Here is a 20,244-nt window from a genome sequence, read left to right as displayed (position 1 = left end):
TTTCAAGAATCTTCAACTTGATCAAGAAACAAAAAAAATACTAAAATAATATCGCACAAGAATTTTATATGATTAAATTATAAAACCTAAGCCCATACAATGTTTTTTTTAGAAAAAATGATGATGTACATGTGAGATCATCAATGTCATGTCCCAAAATGAAAGTGATATTTTCTTATGAGACAGATAAAAATAGAAAAAATGGAGTACTATTTTTTTATGGAACTGAAAAGAGTATAATAAAAGAAATTTTGCACCTTTGTTGAAAATGCAGATGTAAAAGCATTATGAATGTGTTTTACAAAAATATGGTTCAAGTTGTTGATAAACAACAACTACTACTATTACAGCATAGACAAACGGATCATCTCATCTCATGACTACAAGATGGGCTCCACCAACATTGTTCCTCTAGTTTAATTTATTGAAAGCTATAGCTAAAGTGAAACATTACATTACACATATATAGTTAACAATAATGATTGAACAAGCCGAGTACCCATTACTTTCCACCTTTGTTGAAAATGCAGTCATCCCTTCAAAAGTGAGACCCTAAAATCTCTACTTGAACAACCCTAGCTCATAACCCTATTACTCATTTACTCTCCACCTTATTTTCTTCCAAAAGCTCTAGCATTATAATCTCTCTCTCTCTCTCTCATGGATTGTTGTAGCATCAACATAAGATATGTGGTATTAGCAGCAATGGTGGTAGCATTTGCATCATGTGATGATGCAAAAGACAGAGAAGAATGTGCAGAATCAGTGGTGGGACTTGCAACCTGCCTCCCTTATGTAGGAGGCAGTGCAAAATCCGCGACGCCGGATTGCTGCAGCAGCCTCAAGCAGGTGCTGAACACCAACAGAAAGTGTCTGTGTGTGATCATCCATGACAGAAATGATCCAGATTTGGGACTCACTATCAATCTCACTCTTGCTCTAGCCCTCCCTCAAGCTTGCAATGCACCCGCCAACGTTTCCCAGTGCCCCGGTACGTTGTATTCGTGTAATTTTGATGGTGGATCTTGCTTAATGAAGATGAGAATGTTGTTGTGATGCAGCTCTGCTGAAGTTGCCACCAGATTCACCAGATGCTCAGATCTTTTACCAATCTGGCAATGCTACTAGCAGCCATGTTGCTGGAGACAATGGTATGCATAATGTGTTAATTAATTGCCTCATCAATTTATCAAATCATGATTTTCACAATAGTAATTGTTGATATGTCTTAATCTCCGGCTTCGCAGAAGCTGTATGCTGTTTTGGGCTTTAAGCCAATTTTGGTGTTTTGTCTCAGTAGTATATATATGGTCTTGAGATATGTTATAACCCAGTCGTAAAATAAAATCCGTACGATCTCCTCTCTGCCCGTGGACGTAGTTAATTTGGTGAACCACGTAAATATGTGTCTTCTTTACGTTTTCTGTTCGTTTTGTTCAACAGTTAAGCCTGGTGCTGCTCCATCAAATTTTACAACTGAGGGAAGCAGTGTTGAGCAGGAAAGTGATGGTTCTGCCAATGTGAATACATTTGTTGGACTCAAAGTCTTTGGTGGACTCTTGTTTTTGTGGTCTGTTTTTGTCGTCTAAAATGCTTCTTTCAAACCTTAGATTTGTATTGAGAGAGTAAGTGGGATTTTGGATGTTGATGATGTTTGTTTTAAGATTCAAATTTGTGCTCTCAAAGCCGAGCTTAATATAGCTTCTCTCGTATTTTTGTTTCTTTCAAAGTCTAGTATAGCAATTGCATATTTATGCCATATGTATGCAAATATTTATTTTCTTACTACGTATTTACATATATCAATCATCCAATGCTTGGCACACTTTCAATAAATAAAGTGAGTCTATACTTTTTGTTCTCCGATATATATATTTTTTTATATAATAAAATTCACTTCTGAAACATGAGTTTAAAGGTGAGTCGAAAACCAACCGGAATTGAATTGATCATTGTACCAATTGATTTTGATTTGGTCGAATTGAGGTAGACGAAAACGACCCCCCCCCCCCCAAAAAAAAAAGAAAATATGTCTCGATTTTACATGATACTCTTCAGTCCACAAAATAGAATTTCATTCAAGGTAAACACAGATTTTAATAAAATTGTTAAAATTAATGTTAGTAGAATAAAGATATAGTAATTTATAGAGATAGTATTAATACAAAAAATAAAAATAAAAATATAATAATAATTAAAAAATAGAATAAAAGTATAATTTATAATTAAATATAAGAGAAAATATATGATGTGATGCTTCAAAAAATTAAAAGAGACTCTTTGTTGTGGACAAAAAATAACAAGTATGACTTTTTTTTGTGAACCGAAAGAGTATAAGCATCAAAATTAATTAAATATTTTATTAATTATATATATCTATATACATATAATCTATAATTGGATAGAAATAAAATCCACAACATTTTCCCAAATTCCAGCTCCGCCGCTACCAACTTCTCCTCATGTCTATAATCTAGTGTTGATTGCCCATTCTCAAATTTGTTTGTGTAGTGATTATTTTGTACACCAAATATTACGATTTAATTTTGTGGAGTGCTGCTGTGTTAATGGGGTTTTATCTTGCTCTCCCACGCTCCTAAACCCTCAAGCCACAGCAGTTTTCAGAAGAAAAAAAACTAGCAGTTATGCTGTCAACCATCTCTCTATCTCTATCTTCAAGCGCTGTCAACCTATCGCTTGGAACAAAGCCTTCATCAAAATTCCAGCTTTTTACCGGTAAGTTTTTGCTTGTTTCTTCTTTTATTTTTGCATTTTCACACAATATGCACAAAACACGGTAGTCTTAATCGCTTCTTTACAGGATTGGATGTAGGGAGAAAGAAAGAAAAGAATTACAGTAAAGATTTATGTTTGGTACGGTGTAGTGAAGCAATTAGTCAGAAAGCTGAGAAAAGACGTGTGAGTAATTCAAGAAAAGGTGATAAAGGTGTAATTTTGAGTGAAGGGAGAGATGATGATCAGAATTTTGGGCCCATATGTCCTGGTTGTGGAGTGTTTATGCAAGATAGAGACCCAAATTTTCCAGGGTATTTTCAGAAAAGTGAGAAGATAGTGAAAAGATCGATTGAGACTATAGAGGATTTATTGGATGAGAATTTTGATGAGTTTGAAGATGATGAGGACTTGAGTGAATTGGAGGACTTGGATGACGGTGATGGTGATGATGACATTAAGGCTGAACTGGAGAAGCTTGATAAGGATGGGAGTGATTGGGAGTCGGATGATTGGGAATCGGAGTTGGAAGATGATGAGGATGAGTATTTGAAGGAGTTAGATGGATTTACTCCAGCTGGTGTAGGGTATGGCAACACCACGGAGGAGACACTAGAGAAGAGGAAAAGGAAAAAAGTATCCAAGGCAGAGAGGAAGAGAATCTCTAGGGAGGCTGAACGAGAGACGGTGGAGGTGACTGTTTGTGCAAGGTGCCACTCACTGAGGAATTATGGGCGGGTTAAGAATCAGGTGGCTGAGAATTTGATACCTGATTTTGATTTTGATCGATTGATAAGCACGAGATTGATGAAGCCCACGGGGAATGCGGATGCTACTGTGGTGGTTATGGTGGTGGATTGTGTTGATTTTGAAGGGTCATTCCCTAAGCGTGCAGCCAAGTCCTTGTTCAAAGCATTGGCAGATGGTCAAGATGGAAAGCATAGTAAAAAGTTGCCAAAGCTTGTTCTTGTTGCTACCAAGGTAGATCTTCTTCCTTCCCAGATTTCACCTGCAAGATTGGATAGATGGGTCCGGCACCGTGCCAAGGAAAATGGTGCACCTAAGCTAAGTGGGGTGTACATGGTTAGTTCTAAGAAAGATTTGGGTGTGAGGAACTTGCTTGCATTCATCAAGAATTTGGCTGGGCCTAGAGGGAATGTTTGGGTTATTGGATCTCAGAATGCTGGGAAGTCGACATTGATCAATGCATTTTCCAAGAAAGAAGGGGTGAAGGTCGCAAAGCTGACAGAAGCTCCGATTCCTGGAACAACACTTGGGATACTCAGGATTGGAGGGATTCTGCCTGCTAAGGCAAAGATGTACGATACACCAGGACTCTTGCACCCGTATTTAATGTCTATGAGATTGAACAGGGACGAGCAAAAAATGGTCGAGATGCGGAAAGAGCTTCAGCCCAGAACTTTCAGGATAAAGGCAAGTTATTCAGTACCTAGAATTTTGGCAGTACCCTTGGCAGCTCTAGATTGTTTTTGGTTGCTCAAATATAGATGAGAAATAACTGTGTAATGAGGAACATGCTTCTTTTGTGCTAGTAGAAGGGTCATTGCTTAGCTGATGTAGTGTAAGCAGGGAAATACCATATCCGTGAAATTAAGAGGGTTGGAGGGGTTGAGGCAATATGAACAGGGGACTAACCTAATGTAGAATTGGTAGAGTTAGGTAAGTATATGATTTCAAAGAAACTCATTTTATATTTTCCCCAAGCTAAACAACATAGAAGCTCTAAACTTACTTTCTACCCTTGTTTGGTCCCCTTCCGAATGTGTTAGTTTTTGTTCCATGGAAAGAACAATAGGTATAAGGTGCTAGTCTATGAGGTGACATGAAGATATGTGCCAAAAATCAAATTACTGGGCCAATGCATCATGTAATTAGCTGAAAAAATTATATAATAGTCTGTCTGATAATCTATCTTTTGTCATGACCTCAAGTTTCTTTTTCTGTCTCTTTCCACTTGACATGCTTAGTTTTTTCGATTGGGCTGCTTATGTGATCTCTTTATCTTTCTTCTCTTTTGAGAGCACCCTCAGTTGTCGTAGCATTGTTGATCATATTCTTTATCAATCTTAATGATTGTGGTTTAACCACGTGCAGGCTGGTCAAACTGTACATGTCGGTGGCTTAGTCAGACTTGATCTTGACGAGGCTTCTGTAGAAACTATCTACGTAACAATCTGGGCATCACATAGCGTGTCCCTTCACCTGGGAAAGACGGAGAATGCTGATGAAATGAAGAATAAGCATTTTGGAATTAGATTGCAGGTGAGAATCTGAGCCAGTCAAATGGAGGAACTTTAGCGTGTTGGTTTTTACCTAAACTATTTTTGAACTAATAAGTAGTGCTTAACTTTATAATACTTGCATCCGATAAATCAATGACTCTTGAGTTCAATATATTCTCGAATGGTTTCACTTATTTCACAGTTACATAGGCAGTATACTTTTACATGAGAAATTCTTCTTCTAATTGGAATCTAACTTTTAGTCGTTTTTGTTGGCTGTTTGCTCCTGATATATTTCATTGGGTGTTATTATCTTCTCTCTTTTTCCTTTTCAATAAGAGGAGCTATTCATCCAGATCCTATCCAGTTGATATAGATGCTAATTCACTCGTGCGATAATCCTTTCAGACCTATATGTTTCAGATTTTGCTATTTGAAACTTTCTCCTTTCTTTTTCACATTTTATCAGCCTTATTTTCATGATCTGCAGAGCAAGCACATTTGTATAGCAGTAAAAAAGACTTTAAACATTTACAGCATTTATACTCAAATGGATGTGGTTTCAATATATATATAGAACAAATTATGACTAATTTATTTGGTTTTACTTATTTCAGCCACCTATTGGTGAAGACCGGGTTTCTGAATTGGGTGGATGGGTGAAAAGAGATGTTAAAGCATCTGGAACAAGCTGGGATGTGAACAGTGTCGATGTTGCAGTGGCAGGATTGGGTTGGTTCTCGATAGGCTTGAAAGGCGAAGCACGCTTGAGCCTATGGACGTATGATGGCATCCAAATCACTTCGCGGGAGCCGCTGGTGCTTGATCGGGCATCATCTCTTGAGCGGCCTGGGTTTTGGCTGCCTAAGGCTATATCCGAGGCCATCGGGAAACAGAATAAACTCGAAGCTCAATCTAAGAGAGCAGATGAAGATGAAAGTGCAGATTTGCTCTCTCAAGTACCTATCTGAGAAGAAACATAACAACACGACGTAAAATTGCTACTTTTAGAGCAGGTGCAGAGCAGTGGATGCTTCATCTGGCTTGTGTTTCTGCAAATGTTCACCCTCTAACGAAAGGAGGCTATGGTACATGTAGCCGGCTGGTGGGGCGGGCTAACGGTGCTGTCTACGAGCTAACGAGATTGTTCAGCGCCTGACGGTGCTTCGGAGAAGTCCAGTTGTGAGGGACCTTTAGTAGGGTTTGGTATTTTTCTGTATCTTAGTTCTTGATGTTGTATTATACCTTTCTGGGTACTTGATTCTTTTTATCTTGCATACATTCTTCGAGAGAGAGAGAGAGATAAAATAAAAATGCAATTCTGGGTTAGTGGCACTCAAATCAAATGCCTCTGCATATTAAGGAAGATTAATGAATATTGTGTGTATGTTTGTATATTTTACCATGCACAATGAATCGTTACATTTCAATGATAAATCATATGTAGTGTAACAATTCATGATCACTTTCGGATAATATATTATCCAAAATTGGGAAATTTATTGAGCCACCTCCTCCAGTTCCTAAATCCGAGGTGCTATCTCTTATCTTTAGATTCCATCTCTTCTTATCTTTATTCTATTTATTGAAATCGAATGGTTAGATTTTGTGTGTACAAATTATTGGTAGTGGATTGCATTTTGTATGGCGGCAAATTCAAGCACTAGCGGCATGGCTGCCACCATCAACCAACTCAAAAATTATTGTTTCCTTTTTTGTACGTTTCTCGACATATATTCCTAATATAAAAACCCCATATGGCCATATATTCTATAAATAGCATGTTACTGCAAATCTCGATTTTTGCTAAAATATGATAGTCACATTCATTATAGGGTGATGTAACATTATCTTACTTGTGATTGGTACAAAGTGTGGGCCGCCGAGCCATCTTGCAACAGACAAAGCATGCAATCAGTTTACAGACTGCATTTAACTTGTGCAAATCCCATCTTCTTGTTCCTTCATTTCAATACTCAGCTTCAACATATATATCCCACAAACTTTGTTAATTACAACCTTCGCTTGATTTCTGCTTTGGCCTTTGGGTTAGTCTTCTCTCTCTCTCTCTCTGCAAATTCACAAAATTCTTCAACTTTTCTTGATTGCATGATGATGATGCATGCGAGCCTAAGCGGCTGCATAAATGTTGTCTTATTTTCTTTTCTTATTAGTGATTGTGAATTAATCGTTACAGTAATCGTTTTTCAATTGATTCAATATGTGGGAGTGATTAATTTAAGCTGAGTATCTCTCGAGTTTAAGAATATTGTTTCCTCAAGTATTACTGTAAAAAGAATTCCTCTAAGAATGTAATTTAAAATTACGCAAAAATGTGTTTATATTCAGATATATTGTGCCATAAACTTTATGATTTTTTTTCGATTAATCACTGTCATAATCTTTTTGATTTTTTTCGGTTAATTGAAGCTGGGAATTGAATGGTGGCACAATAGCTAGTTAATCACTGCCATAAAATTAATATTATTTTAATTGTACTCATATAGGAACCAATATATATTTTATAACTTGAAAAAATATTTAGAACTACATCATCATTGTTATATAAATACAAATGGGATATAAATTCACATTCCTGAAATATTTCAAATATTGTAAAAAATATTTCATTGTAAGAAGAAAAAATAAAAATGTAATATATTTCAAAGTTTACAACATGGAGTACATAATATTAATAAATATTTATATATCTACATTTTTGGACGTGTATTTCAGCAAAATCCATTCAAGTGATATTTATTTTGAGATATCAATTCAAATAATATATTGATTTTATGTTAAATTTATAAAAAAATATGTTTAATGTTTATAATAATATTTTAAGCATTTGTATTAAAATAAGTAAATAAATTATTTTTTAATACTCTATAGTATAAATAACAGCTGTGACCAATTTACATAAAAGTGAAAACGAATACTCTCCAAAAAAAAAAAGGTGGCGCTTAGGGACTATACAGTCAATTCACATTGAAAAAGGTGGCGCTTAGGGACGAAAATAAAACTACCCACTTTGATAAAATGTCTATGGAAACTACTCACTTTGCTTTGATGTTGATAGGTAGACATTGAAATTTGAAAAAGTTCTTACACTTTCTTACACAAGTACAATTGGTGTAAGAAATGTGTAAGATAGGTAGTTAAGAATGGTTCAAAATCTGAGAAAATGACATTAATTGCTAACTCACGTCAGTTTCAAGCACTGTAGGTTTAAAAAATTTGATAAAATAGGCTACGTTTATGCGTTATAAAATATCAATACGCAGGAAAAAAGTTTCAAATTTAGGTATATTGTGAACAAAAAATATTCTAAAGCCAATGGAGTAACAAGCCTCCCATAAACCCAAGCCGCCTGCATAAGCCTCGAGGTATTTTCACGCGCGGCTTTTGCAGAAGGCTAGGGTTTATGGGAGGCTTGTTACTCCATTGGCTTTATAATATTTTTTAGTTGACAATATATCTAAACTTGAATTTTTTAGATTTTTTATTAATGTTTTATAACCCACAAACGTGCCCTCATTTCGTATTTTTTTTATATATATATTTGCACATAAAATAATAAGAAATTATCAATTAAAAATATCCAACCTCATATATTATGAACCAATATAATGTTATCTAGCTAAAAATGTGATAAGCCTCCCAAAAACTATTAGTCGGCGTCACTAGCCTCGTGTAAATTCACCGAAGGCTAGTGATTCCCGCGAACGATTTTTGGGAGGCTTGTTGGTCTGCTAGGTAGGAAATACTTTTTAGTTTCACAATATATATTATTTTGTAATTTTTCGCATTGTCATGAATGTTTCAACGTAACATACATATCCTTATTTTGTATTTGTATTTTTTTTGTTAATTTTTCAGAAAAAAAAGTACATGCTGACATGAAATGTAAGAGAATGTGACTCTGCAAAAGGTTGGATGGTAGTGAGGCTTTAATGCTCACTTTATGCATGCATTCCATTGCACATGAAATAATAGGTTGAATTGTACTAAATGAGCAATAAATTTCACGTGAATTTGTAAGGAATCTAATATTAGTCCTTATAAAGGCTGCATGTGTGAATGAGAATACACAAATTCAAATACTCATAGATTTGATAAGTGATTTTTTGCGAGAGGTGATGCAATTTGTGTTGAATTTCTGCCTCAAAAGGTGATTATCTCATATTCTTCGTATAAATTATCGTTTTCATGTTTGATTGTATGTTGGTTTTAATTAAAAGAGCATGTTTTACATTATATTCATGGTGATTATCTCATATTCTTCCTAGTTATGTATATTGTGAAAACAATTTATCTGTAAGACATGGAATTAATATGAATTAACAAACAAGCCTCCCAAAAATGATTGTACTTAAGAACAAGCCTTTGTCTTTTTTTGTGCACGGCTTGTGCCGAAGGACCTTCATTTTTGGGAGGCTTGTTGGTTAATTCATATTAATTACATGTTTTATATAGGATTCAATCGATATAAAAGTGAAAAATAACATTACAGATATTCACACTTATTGGATTAATTGATATGTTCATGACGGATAATAATAAATGGTTTTCTTTGGGATATCAATTGCAATATATTTAAGGAATCATAAAAACTCTAAACATTGAACAAGCCTCCCAAAAAGTTGAGTGCACGAGCAAAAGCCGTTCATCATTTTATGGGCGGCTTGTGATCGCCCACACAAATGTTTGGGAGGCTTGTTGGAGTTTTAGAGTTTTTATGATGTTTTAGAAGTTTTTCAACTCTCAGATTTTACAAATTGTAATTAGAAATTAGACTTCTATAGTTATGACCACCATTGACATGTCATGACAACTATGAGTTGTAATTATGACTGAGAAGTTTGACAAACATATAATGTTTAGAACAAAAGTTGGGTACATGACATAATATAACTTATGAAGCCTTGGTCATGCATAAAACTGAAAAATAAGCTGAAAAAACCCACAAGCCTCCCAAAAATGATATGCCGGCGCTAAAAGCCTTTGACGTTTTGGTTAAAGGCTTATGCCTCCAGACCTTCATTTTTGGGAGGCTTGTTGGTTAATTCAGCTTATTTTTCACTTTTATGTAAGATTCAATTGATCAAAAAGTGAAATGAAATATTGAATTACAGATATTCAAATATCAAGCAACTAGGATTGTTTTTTCATAAAATAGTCATAAAAATGTCAAAACTACATAATCAAATATCAGCTGGTACGCAAAACTCGAAGATGCTACTGGCTATCTTACGCCTATAGTCAGTGGCATGCTGATTGCCCCACTTAATGCTCGGCGACCCTGAAATCAACTGATCGCCCCACATAATATGTATTTAATTTTATAATTATGAAAAACCTAAAAAATGTTACTCCCTCCGTCCACGAAATGAGTACCCATATTTCCATTTTCGTCCGTCCACGAAATGAGTACCCATTTCCCTTTTTGGCAAGTGTACCCCACACAACACTTTAATTAATACACTCAAAAATGTGGGACCTCTATTCTATTCACACTACACTCAATACATTTCTTAAAACCCGTGCCGTCCACAAATGGGTACTCATTTCGTGGACGGAGGGAGTATTATTTTATGCGTAATTAACATATAAAAGGACCTGAACTAATAAATCCACCAAACTAATATAAAGCTCCATTAGCTAATTACGAGAATTGTCTGTATACAATAAATAAATCCACCAAAGTAATATCCCTATTCACAAAAATCAAATCCACCGAACTAAAAAAATCAAAGAAAGTAAAATAAAGCAACGGTTCTAAACAAACATGCTTCAACAGTCAATCATCGCCTCAAAAAAAGAAGAAGCTCAATTTATACGAATAAACATGCTTAAAATACATAAAATATGCTCAAGGAGATTCGATGCTTACTTGGTTTGAAGAAGAAGCCATGGAGTATGCCTTGAAGCCTTGTATTCTTGAAGCCGCGAATGAATTCTTGAAGGAGCACAAAATTTGCAAAGGGGCGGCTTTGGTTTGAATGAGTGGGGCGGCTTGGGTATATTTAACCTAAGGGTGAGATTCTCTTGAATTACAAAAGCCTTGAATTCATTCTTCAAACCCGTGATATTATCTTTCGAGCCTTGAGTGGACATGAGATTCTCTTTCAATTAAACCCGTGAGCCTTACAATAACAAAAGCCTTGAATTCCTCTTGTACTCATTGGGTCAAATTCCCCTTTGCAAAACCCGTAAGCTTGTCGTCCAATCTATCTCAAAAGGCGCATTTATCTTTTTTTGGTTCCAATGTGGATTACTACAAATCAATGTGGATTCCTCTTGTTTATTTGTTGTGAATTATTTCCAGTATATATATCCATGAATTATTTTGGGTCATTCTAATTATTTATATAAATATCATCATTTTGGGTCTTTCATATGTATTTTTTCAGAAAATATTTATATATAATAAATAAATACGAAATGAGGGCACGTTTGTGGGTTATAAAACATTAATAAAAATGCTAAAAAATTCAAATTTAGGTATATTGTGAACAAATTATTTTTTCTAAAGCCAATGGAGTAACAAGCCTCCCATAAACCCTAACCTCCTGCATAAGCCTTGGGGTATTTTAACGCGCGGCTTTTGCAGGAGGCTTGGGTTTATGGGAGGCTTGTTACTCCGTTGGCTTTAAAATATTTTTTTGTTCACAATATACCTAAATTTGATTTTTTTTAGCGTTTGCATTAATGTTTTATAACCCACAAACGTGCCCTAATTTCGTATTTGTTTATATATATATATATATATATATATATATATATATATTTTCGATTATATCTATTTAATTATTTATATAAATATCATCATTTTGGATCACTCATATGTATTTTTTTAGAAAATATATATATATAAAAAAATACGAAATGAGGGCACGTTTGTGGGTTATAAAACATTAATAAAAAATCTAAAAAATTCAAGTTTAGATATATTGTCAACTAAAAAATATTATAAAGCCAATGGAGTAACAAGCCTCCCATAAACCCTAGCCTTCTGCAAAAGCCGCGCGTGAAAATACCTCGAGGCTTATGCAGGCGGCTTGGGTTTATGGGAGGCTTGTTACTCCATTAGCTTTAGAATATTTTTTGTTCACAATATATCTAAATTTGAAACTTTTTTCCTGCGTATTGATATTTTATAACGCATAAACGTAGCCTATTTTATCAAATTTTTTAAACCTACAGTGCTTGAAACTGGCGTGAGTTAGCAATTAATGTCATTTTCTCAGATTTTGAACCATTCTTAACTACCTATCTTACACATATCTTACACCAATTGTACTTGTGTAAGAAAGTGTAAGAACTTTTTCAAATTTCAATGTCTACCTATCAACATCAAAGCAAAATGGGTAGTTTCCATAGACATTTTATCAAAGTGGGTAGTTTCATATATTTACACTTTACATAAAAGTGAAAACGAATACTCTCCAAAAAAAAAAAGGTGGCGTTTAGGGACTATACAGTCAATTCACATCACGCCTTTCTTATTTGTGTTCCCAACGTATGTAAGCAATAGGTGGCGCTGCATCGTAATTCCATACATTCAGTTTCTGCGCATATATATATATATATATATATATATATATATGTCCATTCAAAGAAGGAAGCGAAGAACGCAAGCATTACTTGCAGAGTTGCAATGTGTACCTACAAAATTCTCATCTCTTTCCCACCCCTCACTACGCCACCATTTCAATAATCCAATTTACGTATAGGAAAATTCGGTGTGCTGCTCAAATCACACAAAGAGGTATGGAATCAAATTGTTCTAACCGGTGTTAATATTTGAATTTTCTGCACCATTGAGCTCTCTACTGCGCGTTGTGTTTTCGTCTTTCTGAGTTTTTTCATGTATCATGATGTATGATTGATGTCTGATGACATGAAGGTTTTTTATGAAACCGCACGCATTTACTGTATTATTTATTTCTCACGTTATGTTTTCATACACAAAACACTGATTTCTCCAGGACGAAAAATGGTGATGTGGGTGAAGACTCACTGAAATGATTTGATTCATCCGAGTTCTTTGTCTACATGTGAATTTGTTTACTTTGAGGTGGTTAAATTGTGTTATTCTGTGCTGCTTTAAGGTTGAATCAAGGGATTTAGAGCTAAATTTTATCCAATCAACATTCTGGTTTGTGAAAAATAGAGATTTCTTTGGAGGTTCTTTGCTTGGAGGATAGGCATACTACCAATCTAGCTTCAAAAAAAATATTGGTTAAGATTCCGAATGGAAGCTTCCATATAGAAAGCCATGATGTCTTTGTGTATTGATAGCATGAAACCCTGCAGTTCACATTAGAAGACATTGGAACTAAAGGTAGAGAATAATCTGATTTTCTTTTTGCCCAAGCCATGAAATTGAGAAGATTTCATTTTTCCCTTCTTTTCTGAGGATTAAAGAATTTAACTCCATCTCATCCACACACTGATAAGTTTTGCACAATGTAGCCATTGTACAATTATGGTTCGTGAAGAATCAGAGCCATAGCCCAACCTTTTGCAGAATGTTCAGCAGGATATAGTTTGTCCTTTTATAAGGTTCTCTACTTCTCTACTTTTGTAGGTTTGGTCATGAAGGGAAATCTAGACTTAAGAACATATTCTGCAGTATAAAGAGTGTGCACTATCTTTAGAGTATTTATTTACTTCAATACGTCAAAGAGTTTCTTATGTTCACGATGAACAAATGGGTATAGCTTGCAGGAACTCACTACCTAAGAAAATCTTGAGACTTCTAAACCAGCATGACTGGGGGCTCAACTGATGATGATTCATGCACCAAGCCTATAGGAAGATGCGCCATCTTCTACTATGGGGTGGGACATATGTTGAATGATGTAACATCTGCATGTTGGTTTACATATCTCTTAGTGTTTTTGACCGATATAGGACTGCCCCCAAGGTTTGGACTTTGCTTCTTACTCCCTATGCTTCTCATTTGATATATTATTCATTTTATATTTCAAAACTAGATTGTGCTTCCTTTTTGTTTTTTACCTTGCCAGTGATGGCACATGAAATTAACCAAGAAGTCATCTAAAAATAAAAGTATTGTTTGTTCACAAAGTTGAAGTTTGTACACTTGTGATATGTAACGAATGTTTAAGTCTGTATAAACTGAAGCTATATGAACTTTGGATCTCAAAAGTGAATCCAGAGATTGCATGCATGACTTCATTCTCAGTAGAGGCAATCGTATTTTTAAATACATCATTTTAAAAAGTGTATTCTTTTTTTCTTTTTTCTTCCTTGTTGGTTGAGTTGGGGAAATGAGTGGGGTTGGGGGTGGTGGGGCATTTGGGTTAGGGAGGAAGGGCATGTTAGCTTTGGAAGAGAAATAAACAATTTCCACATTTTATAGTTAGTTTTGGTTTCGTTTTACTAGTTATTCTGGTGATTTCTCGTGTTTGAGATTTATGCCTTGGCTTTCTCTTTTAAGTGATGCTGCTGTTGTCATGCTCTCTGGTCAAATTGCTGATGGCTTCATGACAATATTTGCTGGTGAACTGGTATGTATAGAAATTATTTTACAAGTTAAACATTTTCCTTTATGCTTTGAAACCACATAAAAAAGCTATTTCACACATTTCAATAAACTTACAAAATCATTAGATTTCTGTAGTGAAGTTCTAAATAGTATGGTAGTCTGAGACAATTGGTTAGTTACTTGAGACTAGAAAGGTGATATACCAGTTTTCTTTTTCTCATAGATAGACAGGTATGGGAGTTTTAAGATATGGCATGGCGCAGGATCTCTTTTGGTTGCGGTATCATTTTCTTCCGTCTTTGGTGGCTGCTTGCCTTGCAAAATTATAGGGTCCTATTCATCTGGTGCACAAACCATCAGTTATAGCCTCTTTGCTGCAATTTTCAATGTTGGCTGGGCTGCTACTCAAGTTTCACACATGTAATAAAGTTTTTTCTTGTATTCATAATAATTGGCGTTCTTGTTGCTGTGATAGGATACAAATGATGAAACCAATCGCTTTCATTTACTATTTTGATGAATTAAGAAATGTACTTCATATGGATCATTGTGAATGATGCTGTATGACTGAAATGATGATTTATGATTTTGGCTCATGGGAGTTAAAGGACAAAAAAAATATTTAATGGAAACAAGTCAAATTACGCTGATGGGTTATATCTTTTAGCCTGCTAAACAGTTTTTAGTCAGGAAATTTAAGTAATGCTGCAAGCCTGCTCTTGTTGTAGGTCAATGGTGAACTGCATAACCCTAAATTCAACAAGTCGTGTAGTTATGACCAGTTGTCGCAATGCCTTTACAATGGTAACAATTTCTACTATGTTTTCGTCCATTATATTAGTATATTATATGTGTATGAAGTAAATTTTCCTTCACTTTTGCTAAAGGTTGCAAACCTGAGTCTATATGTTGTTGCTTTTGTGGTATTCAAGTTCCACACAAAGCGGTCCATTATTGAAGTCGAGCATCAGGTATATAAACTAATAGTTTGTTCTTGTCATTTTATAGGAATTTTCTTTCAAACTGCTTTCTCATTTTGTTGCATCTTTTCAGTACCGCTGGATAGCATATGCATCGATCTTCATTGGTTGTTGTTTTGTCAGTATATTTCATCTTGGAACTGCAGAGCCAAGGTTAATAATATACGTTGAAGTTCTATAATGATGCTCTGATGAAAATTGTTTGGCCTCCTTCTGGCAATTATTAGTTTGATGTGTATTTTCTTGTGTACTGCCCAATTAACTGATCACTTGCTCGGGAAGTCTGGTGTTTTAGTGAAGCAAGCTACAAATTGTTAATCTACTAAGAAGAAATTACCTACTCATAAGCATTGCAATGAGTTAGTAAAGGTGCAAGACATGATGGAGAAGATGAATGACACTGCCCTTTCCAATTAGGTTACCTGGCTTTTTTAGTTTTAGTTCTTTTTCCTTTCCAATTCCAAGTATATTTCAACTATAATAATTAAATGAGTTTATGATAAATACTCTACACAAGGACCTTATGTGTCACATGTTTAACACTCTTTAGCTTATGTGGGTAACACAACAAGTTTCCTATTATCTTTTTCTATCACAAATAGAGACAACTTGTTCAACCTTTGAACAAAATTACAAATGTGATTGCCACTGGCTTAACTTATATCCTATTGGACGTTATGCCAAATGTCGGCATCTTCAGAGGACATATTCTAAATTTTAGAAACTAACGCGGTAATGCTACATAATTTACTTCAATCTTTTGAATTCTAATGTGAACAGTAAAAACTGATTTACTTATAATGGCCCTAATCGTGCTTACCTTTCACATAGAATTGGAGTTTAAATATTCACAAGATAGGATTCTAGTTATTTACAGTTTGAAACATAAGAAGCTGGTCATGAACAAGTTGCTTGTTCTTTTGTGTCTCGTTTTTTTGTAAGAAATGTATTTTAAACTTATGCATGAGGAAGTGATTGGGAAGAGAGATATTCTCTATTCGGATCAGAAACATTCATGGGCGGTTTGAACATTCTGCAGTTCTTAATGAATGCCAAAATTCAAGCTTATCATGCTGAAATTAGTACGCTGACGTGTTACGTTTGTATTCCATTCTTGCAGATTAAAAGGAGAAGCTCATGAAATAGGTTATGCCAGAATTTCTTGGACATACTGGTTTCGCAAGTTGTTATACCACCAAGTAGCACTTGTATATGTGCTAACTAGACTAGTCACAAATGTATCACAGGTTAGCGTGTAACTGTTTCTATGTTGTTTTGCTGAAGTATTCCAGAGAGACTTTATTATTAATTTTTTTTGCCTCGGTGACTCAGGCATTTCTTGCCTTTTATGTCGTCAATGAGCTGAGAATGGACCAATCTTCCAAAGCTTTGGTACAATTTTTTATTACTTTCTTATACTATAAATCTTTGAGACATTTGAGAAACAAACATGAATGGACCAATCTTCCAAAGCTTTGGTACAATTTTTTATTACTTTCTTATACTATAAATCTTTGAGACATTTGAGAAACAAACATATTTCATGTCTTGCAATCATGTTCGATATTTGTGCGCCTAGGTGCCTGCAGTCATCTACATATGCAGCTTCATCACATCAATCATCCTACAGGTTCACTTGAAACCAAATTACCTACGAAGTTCTTAATCATTTTATCACTGTAACATCTTTCCATGATTGCTTGCTCTTTGTATAGGAGATGGCCTGGAATAGTCATCGGTTGAAGGTTTCCTATTCTGCTGGGGGCCTTCTTTGGATGATTTCTGGTGTTGGCATCCTCTTTTTGCCAAGCAGCATGAAAGGTTTTATGTACCTTATATCAATGGTGATTGGAGTGGCAAATGCCTTGATGATGGTAAGGAAAGTTTTCCTTCGATAACTAAGTAGAAATTTGAGGCAGCATCATTGAATAGATATGATGTGGTTGTAGTCGTATATATTTTCATGAGAATGTCGGTCCCTTTTATATGTTTAATTGTGGTTTGATGATCTCCACATTTTGGAACAATGACTTTCACGGAATGACCAGGTGTCTGGGGTGAGCATGCAGAGCTTCCTAGTTGGTCGAGATCTCAACGGATGTGCCTTTGTTTATGGATCATTGAGCTTTTTGGACAAAATAATATGTGGACTAGCATTAACTATTCTTGAATCATATCAAAGTAAGTTTCTTTTCATCCATCTATCCTTCACTTGATACTTTCCCCCTCTACGAACTAGTTTGCACTAGTTGGCCAATTCAAGATTTGTTAGCCTCATAAAATATCTTCATCTGGAGCTTGTAGTATCATTGACTTTAGTCTGATTGTTTCAATATGTTTGTTTGCTTAGATCCACTTACTTTGTCAAGTTATTTGTATATTCTAAAAGCCAATAATTTTACATGCGTATTTCGGTTACATCCTCAAAACTCGCTACTTTGCAGTATTAACATATTTGTACATCTCTCATAATAAAATTTCATTCAAGGTCATCTGCCTCTTTTAGCCTAAAATTCCTACATTTTGTGCAGGACCGACTCAAGACGAAGTGTGGAACTGCCATCCTGTATTCTCTCTCTCTGTTACCAGATACGGTCTCGGGCTTGTTCCGGCCATCTCTGCACTGGTTGGTGTACTAGTGACACTTAGCATGAAGCTTCCCGAGCCGACTTTAACACCTTTAATCACTCCTCTACTGGAATAGCTCAAAGATGTATATATTCTTGAAGTCAAATCACAGGTTTGTGTTATAATTGAACTAATAGCTCCTAGAATGTCAAGTTCTAGTCCATGAACTGATCTATGGCAGCCAAATTTTGCTGCAAAAATGTTTAGTTCCACTTAACATATACATAGGCTGATGCTTATGCCTAAGGCATATCATTGTTAGTCTTGGCAGTCAGGACCATTGGTTTCGTGCCGCCAGTTCTTGATTTGATAGTGGCTCGTTTTGCGATAGGTGTCAGATAATGTTCGGTGGGCTTAGTTTTACTGGTTTCTATTTGCACAGTCAATGGATTTTTAGTGATACAGGGACAGGTTTGCTAGAAGTATCTTGTTGAATTCCAAAGGAAAAAAAAAATTGTGAAATGTTAATGTTGTTTTTTTGTGTAGCCTAGATAAGGACAAGCTTGAGATACTACTAGTGCCTGAATTAGGGCATTTGTGATCACAAATTGACAGGGGTATCTTTTGAACCACATTTTTCTGAAATATCTTTGTTTTTTTGAGGGGACCAGTGTTTGGAAGGTCCTTATTTCTGGTTTTCATCTCTCCACCAATTGCTTTATTCAGAAACAATAATAATAATCTCTTCACCAGCAGCATGATATCTATCTACAATAAAGTTTTGTAAATGTCTCATAAAGAAAGTTGGTTAACCTTGTATTTCATGTCTCAATAAAGAAGGGTAAATATACACTTTAAATCTCTTAACTTCCATTAAGCTTATGATCGAGTGTATAAGCTCCCAAAGAATACATTCAGTGGTAAACTATTAGAGCTGCACATGATGAGCAAAATAATCAAAATTGAATAACCGAACTGATCCAAACCGAAATATTAAAATATAGTTCGATTTTTTTAATTTTTTGGTTTGGTTCGATTTGATTTTTCAAAAGAATTCGATTTTTTGATTCGATTCGGCTTGGTTCTGTAAAAATCGAACAAATTCGAAAACCGAACTATATTTATTTAATAATATATACGTATACTTATTATAAATATATATATATATATATACATACAGATTGATATATAATTTTAATATTAACCACAATTAAATTTAATCTTTTTCTTAATTTTTATTTTGTTTTTTCAAATTTTTTTTTGGAATTATTTTGATTTTTCGGCTTGGTTCGTTTTCTTTTTAATTTCAATTTATTTGATTAATTCGGTTCAGTTAGGATTTTTTTAAAAAACCGAACAAAAATCGAACCAAAAAACCGAAGGCACACACCCTTATTTCCATTCTATGACGAGACACTCATCTTTTACAGATTACGGATAAAGGAACAAGAAAACCAATGAGCATAATAGATCCAACCAAAGAAGACTAAGATGAACAACAAATTAAAAACAGAAAATTCTCAGCATGCCGCCACCATCATCTCATATCCAACAACAGTTTTGGAGCATCAGCTGTTTTACCTGTGCATGCAATATTTATACACTTATATATATCCAAGCAAAGTGGATAATTAGGGAAGATACCAAGCTAATCATATATATATATCCAATAAATAGGGAAGATAACAAGCTAGAATTATCAAACTACACTTGCATCAATGGTCTCTCAGTTGCTTCAATTACATATCCTTCTTCTTCTTTCTCCAGCTCCTCAGCCTGTTTATTGACATTTACTTCATCAACTTCAATAATACTATCATATAAACACAAATACTCATCCATAATCTAAAATAAAAATCCACTCATGACTAAAGTATGTCAATTTAAGGAATTTATAATCAGTTGGCATACAATCATAATATCGAGAATTTACCTAAGCATGTGAAATTCCATTCAGTTGAACAAAGCTCTCAACAATCAGCCAAAACAAGTTGCAGTATTTTGTAATTATCTGCACATCTATTGTCAGACCACAATTGACAACCAAGCTTATAATCGGTAACACGAATACCAGGAGGCTGTTGGTGATCACAGGAGGAGGAGTTAGGGACTCATTGGTTGTTGGGTTCCAAAGAAAATCATCATACTGCTGATTTTCAAAATGTAATAGACCATTACAACTTGTGCCAGTGAAGTAACAAGT

At 34.8% G+C, this 20,244-nt stretch overlaps 3 protein-coding genes across 5 annotated transcripts; all 3 read left to right on the top strand.

Annotated features, from left to right (window-relative positions):
• Positions 1-454: 454 nt before the first annotated feature.
• Positions 455-1,700, top strand: LOC131022184 (non-specific lipid transfer protein GPI-anchored 14-like). The gene is made up of 3 exons (XM_057951616.1): positions 455-991; positions 1,062-1,151; positions 1,444-1,700. The coding sequence occupies exons 1-3, from the start codon at positions 661-663 to the stop codon at positions 1,587-1,589; spliced, it is 567 nt and encodes a 188-aa protein (XP_057807599.1). The 5' UTR covers positions 455-660; the 3' UTR covers positions 1,590-1,700.
• Positions 1,701-1,833: 133 nt separating this feature from the next.
• Positions 1,834-6,263, top strand: LOC131022182 (GTP-binding protein BRASSINAZOLE INSENSITIVE PALE GREEN 2, chloroplastic). Its single transcript, XM_057951615.1, has 4 exons — positions 1,834-2,736; positions 2,822-4,167; positions 4,849-5,016; positions 5,594-6,263. Exons 1-4 carry the CDS (start codon positions 2,646-2,648, stop codon positions 5,945-5,947), a joined length of 1,959 nt encoding a protein of 652 aa, XP_057807598.1. The 5' UTR covers positions 1,834-2,645; the 3' UTR covers positions 5,948-6,263.
• A 6,276-nt stretch (positions 6,264-12,539) lies between these two features.
• Positions 12,540-18,703, top strand: LOC131022181 (uncharacterized). 3 transcript variants are annotated; one of them, XM_057951613.1, is made up of 13 exons: positions 12,540-12,747; positions 13,710-13,908; positions 14,446-14,515; positions 14,717-14,913; positions 15,222-15,297; positions 15,381-15,464; positions 15,547-15,626; positions 16,594-16,720; positions 16,806-16,865; positions 17,053-17,103; positions 17,189-17,347; positions 17,522-17,654; positions 18,005-18,703. In XM_057951613.1, the coding sequence occupies exons 2-13, from the start codon at positions 13,751-13,753 to the stop codon at positions 18,175-18,177; spliced, it is 1,368 nt and encodes a 455-aa protein (XP_057807596.1). In that variant the 5' UTR covers positions 12,540-12,747; positions 13,710-13,750; the 3' UTR covers positions 18,178-18,703. The 3 variants fall into 3 exon arrangements, with proteins under 3 accessions (XP_057807596.1, XP_057807595.1, XP_057807597.1); XM_057951612.1 differs by having other exon boundaries at positions 13,703-13,908; XM_057951614.1 differs by lacking the exon at positions 13,710-13,908 and having other exon boundaries at positions 12,550-12,747.
• The last annotated feature ends 1,541 nt before the right edge of the window (positions 18,704-20,244 follow it).

The sequence above is a fragment of the Salvia miltiorrhiza genome, chromosome 4 (assembly GCF_028751815.1).
Source record: "Salvia miltiorrhiza cultivar Shanhuang (shh) chromosome 4, IMPLAD_Smil_shh, whole genome shotgun sequence".
Lineage (NCBI taxonomy): Eukaryota > Viridiplantae > Streptophyta > Magnoliopsida > Lamiales > Lamiaceae > Salvia > Salvia miltiorrhiza.
Note: the sequence above shows the minus strand (reverse complement) of the source record. Positions and strands in the feature narration are given on the sequence as shown.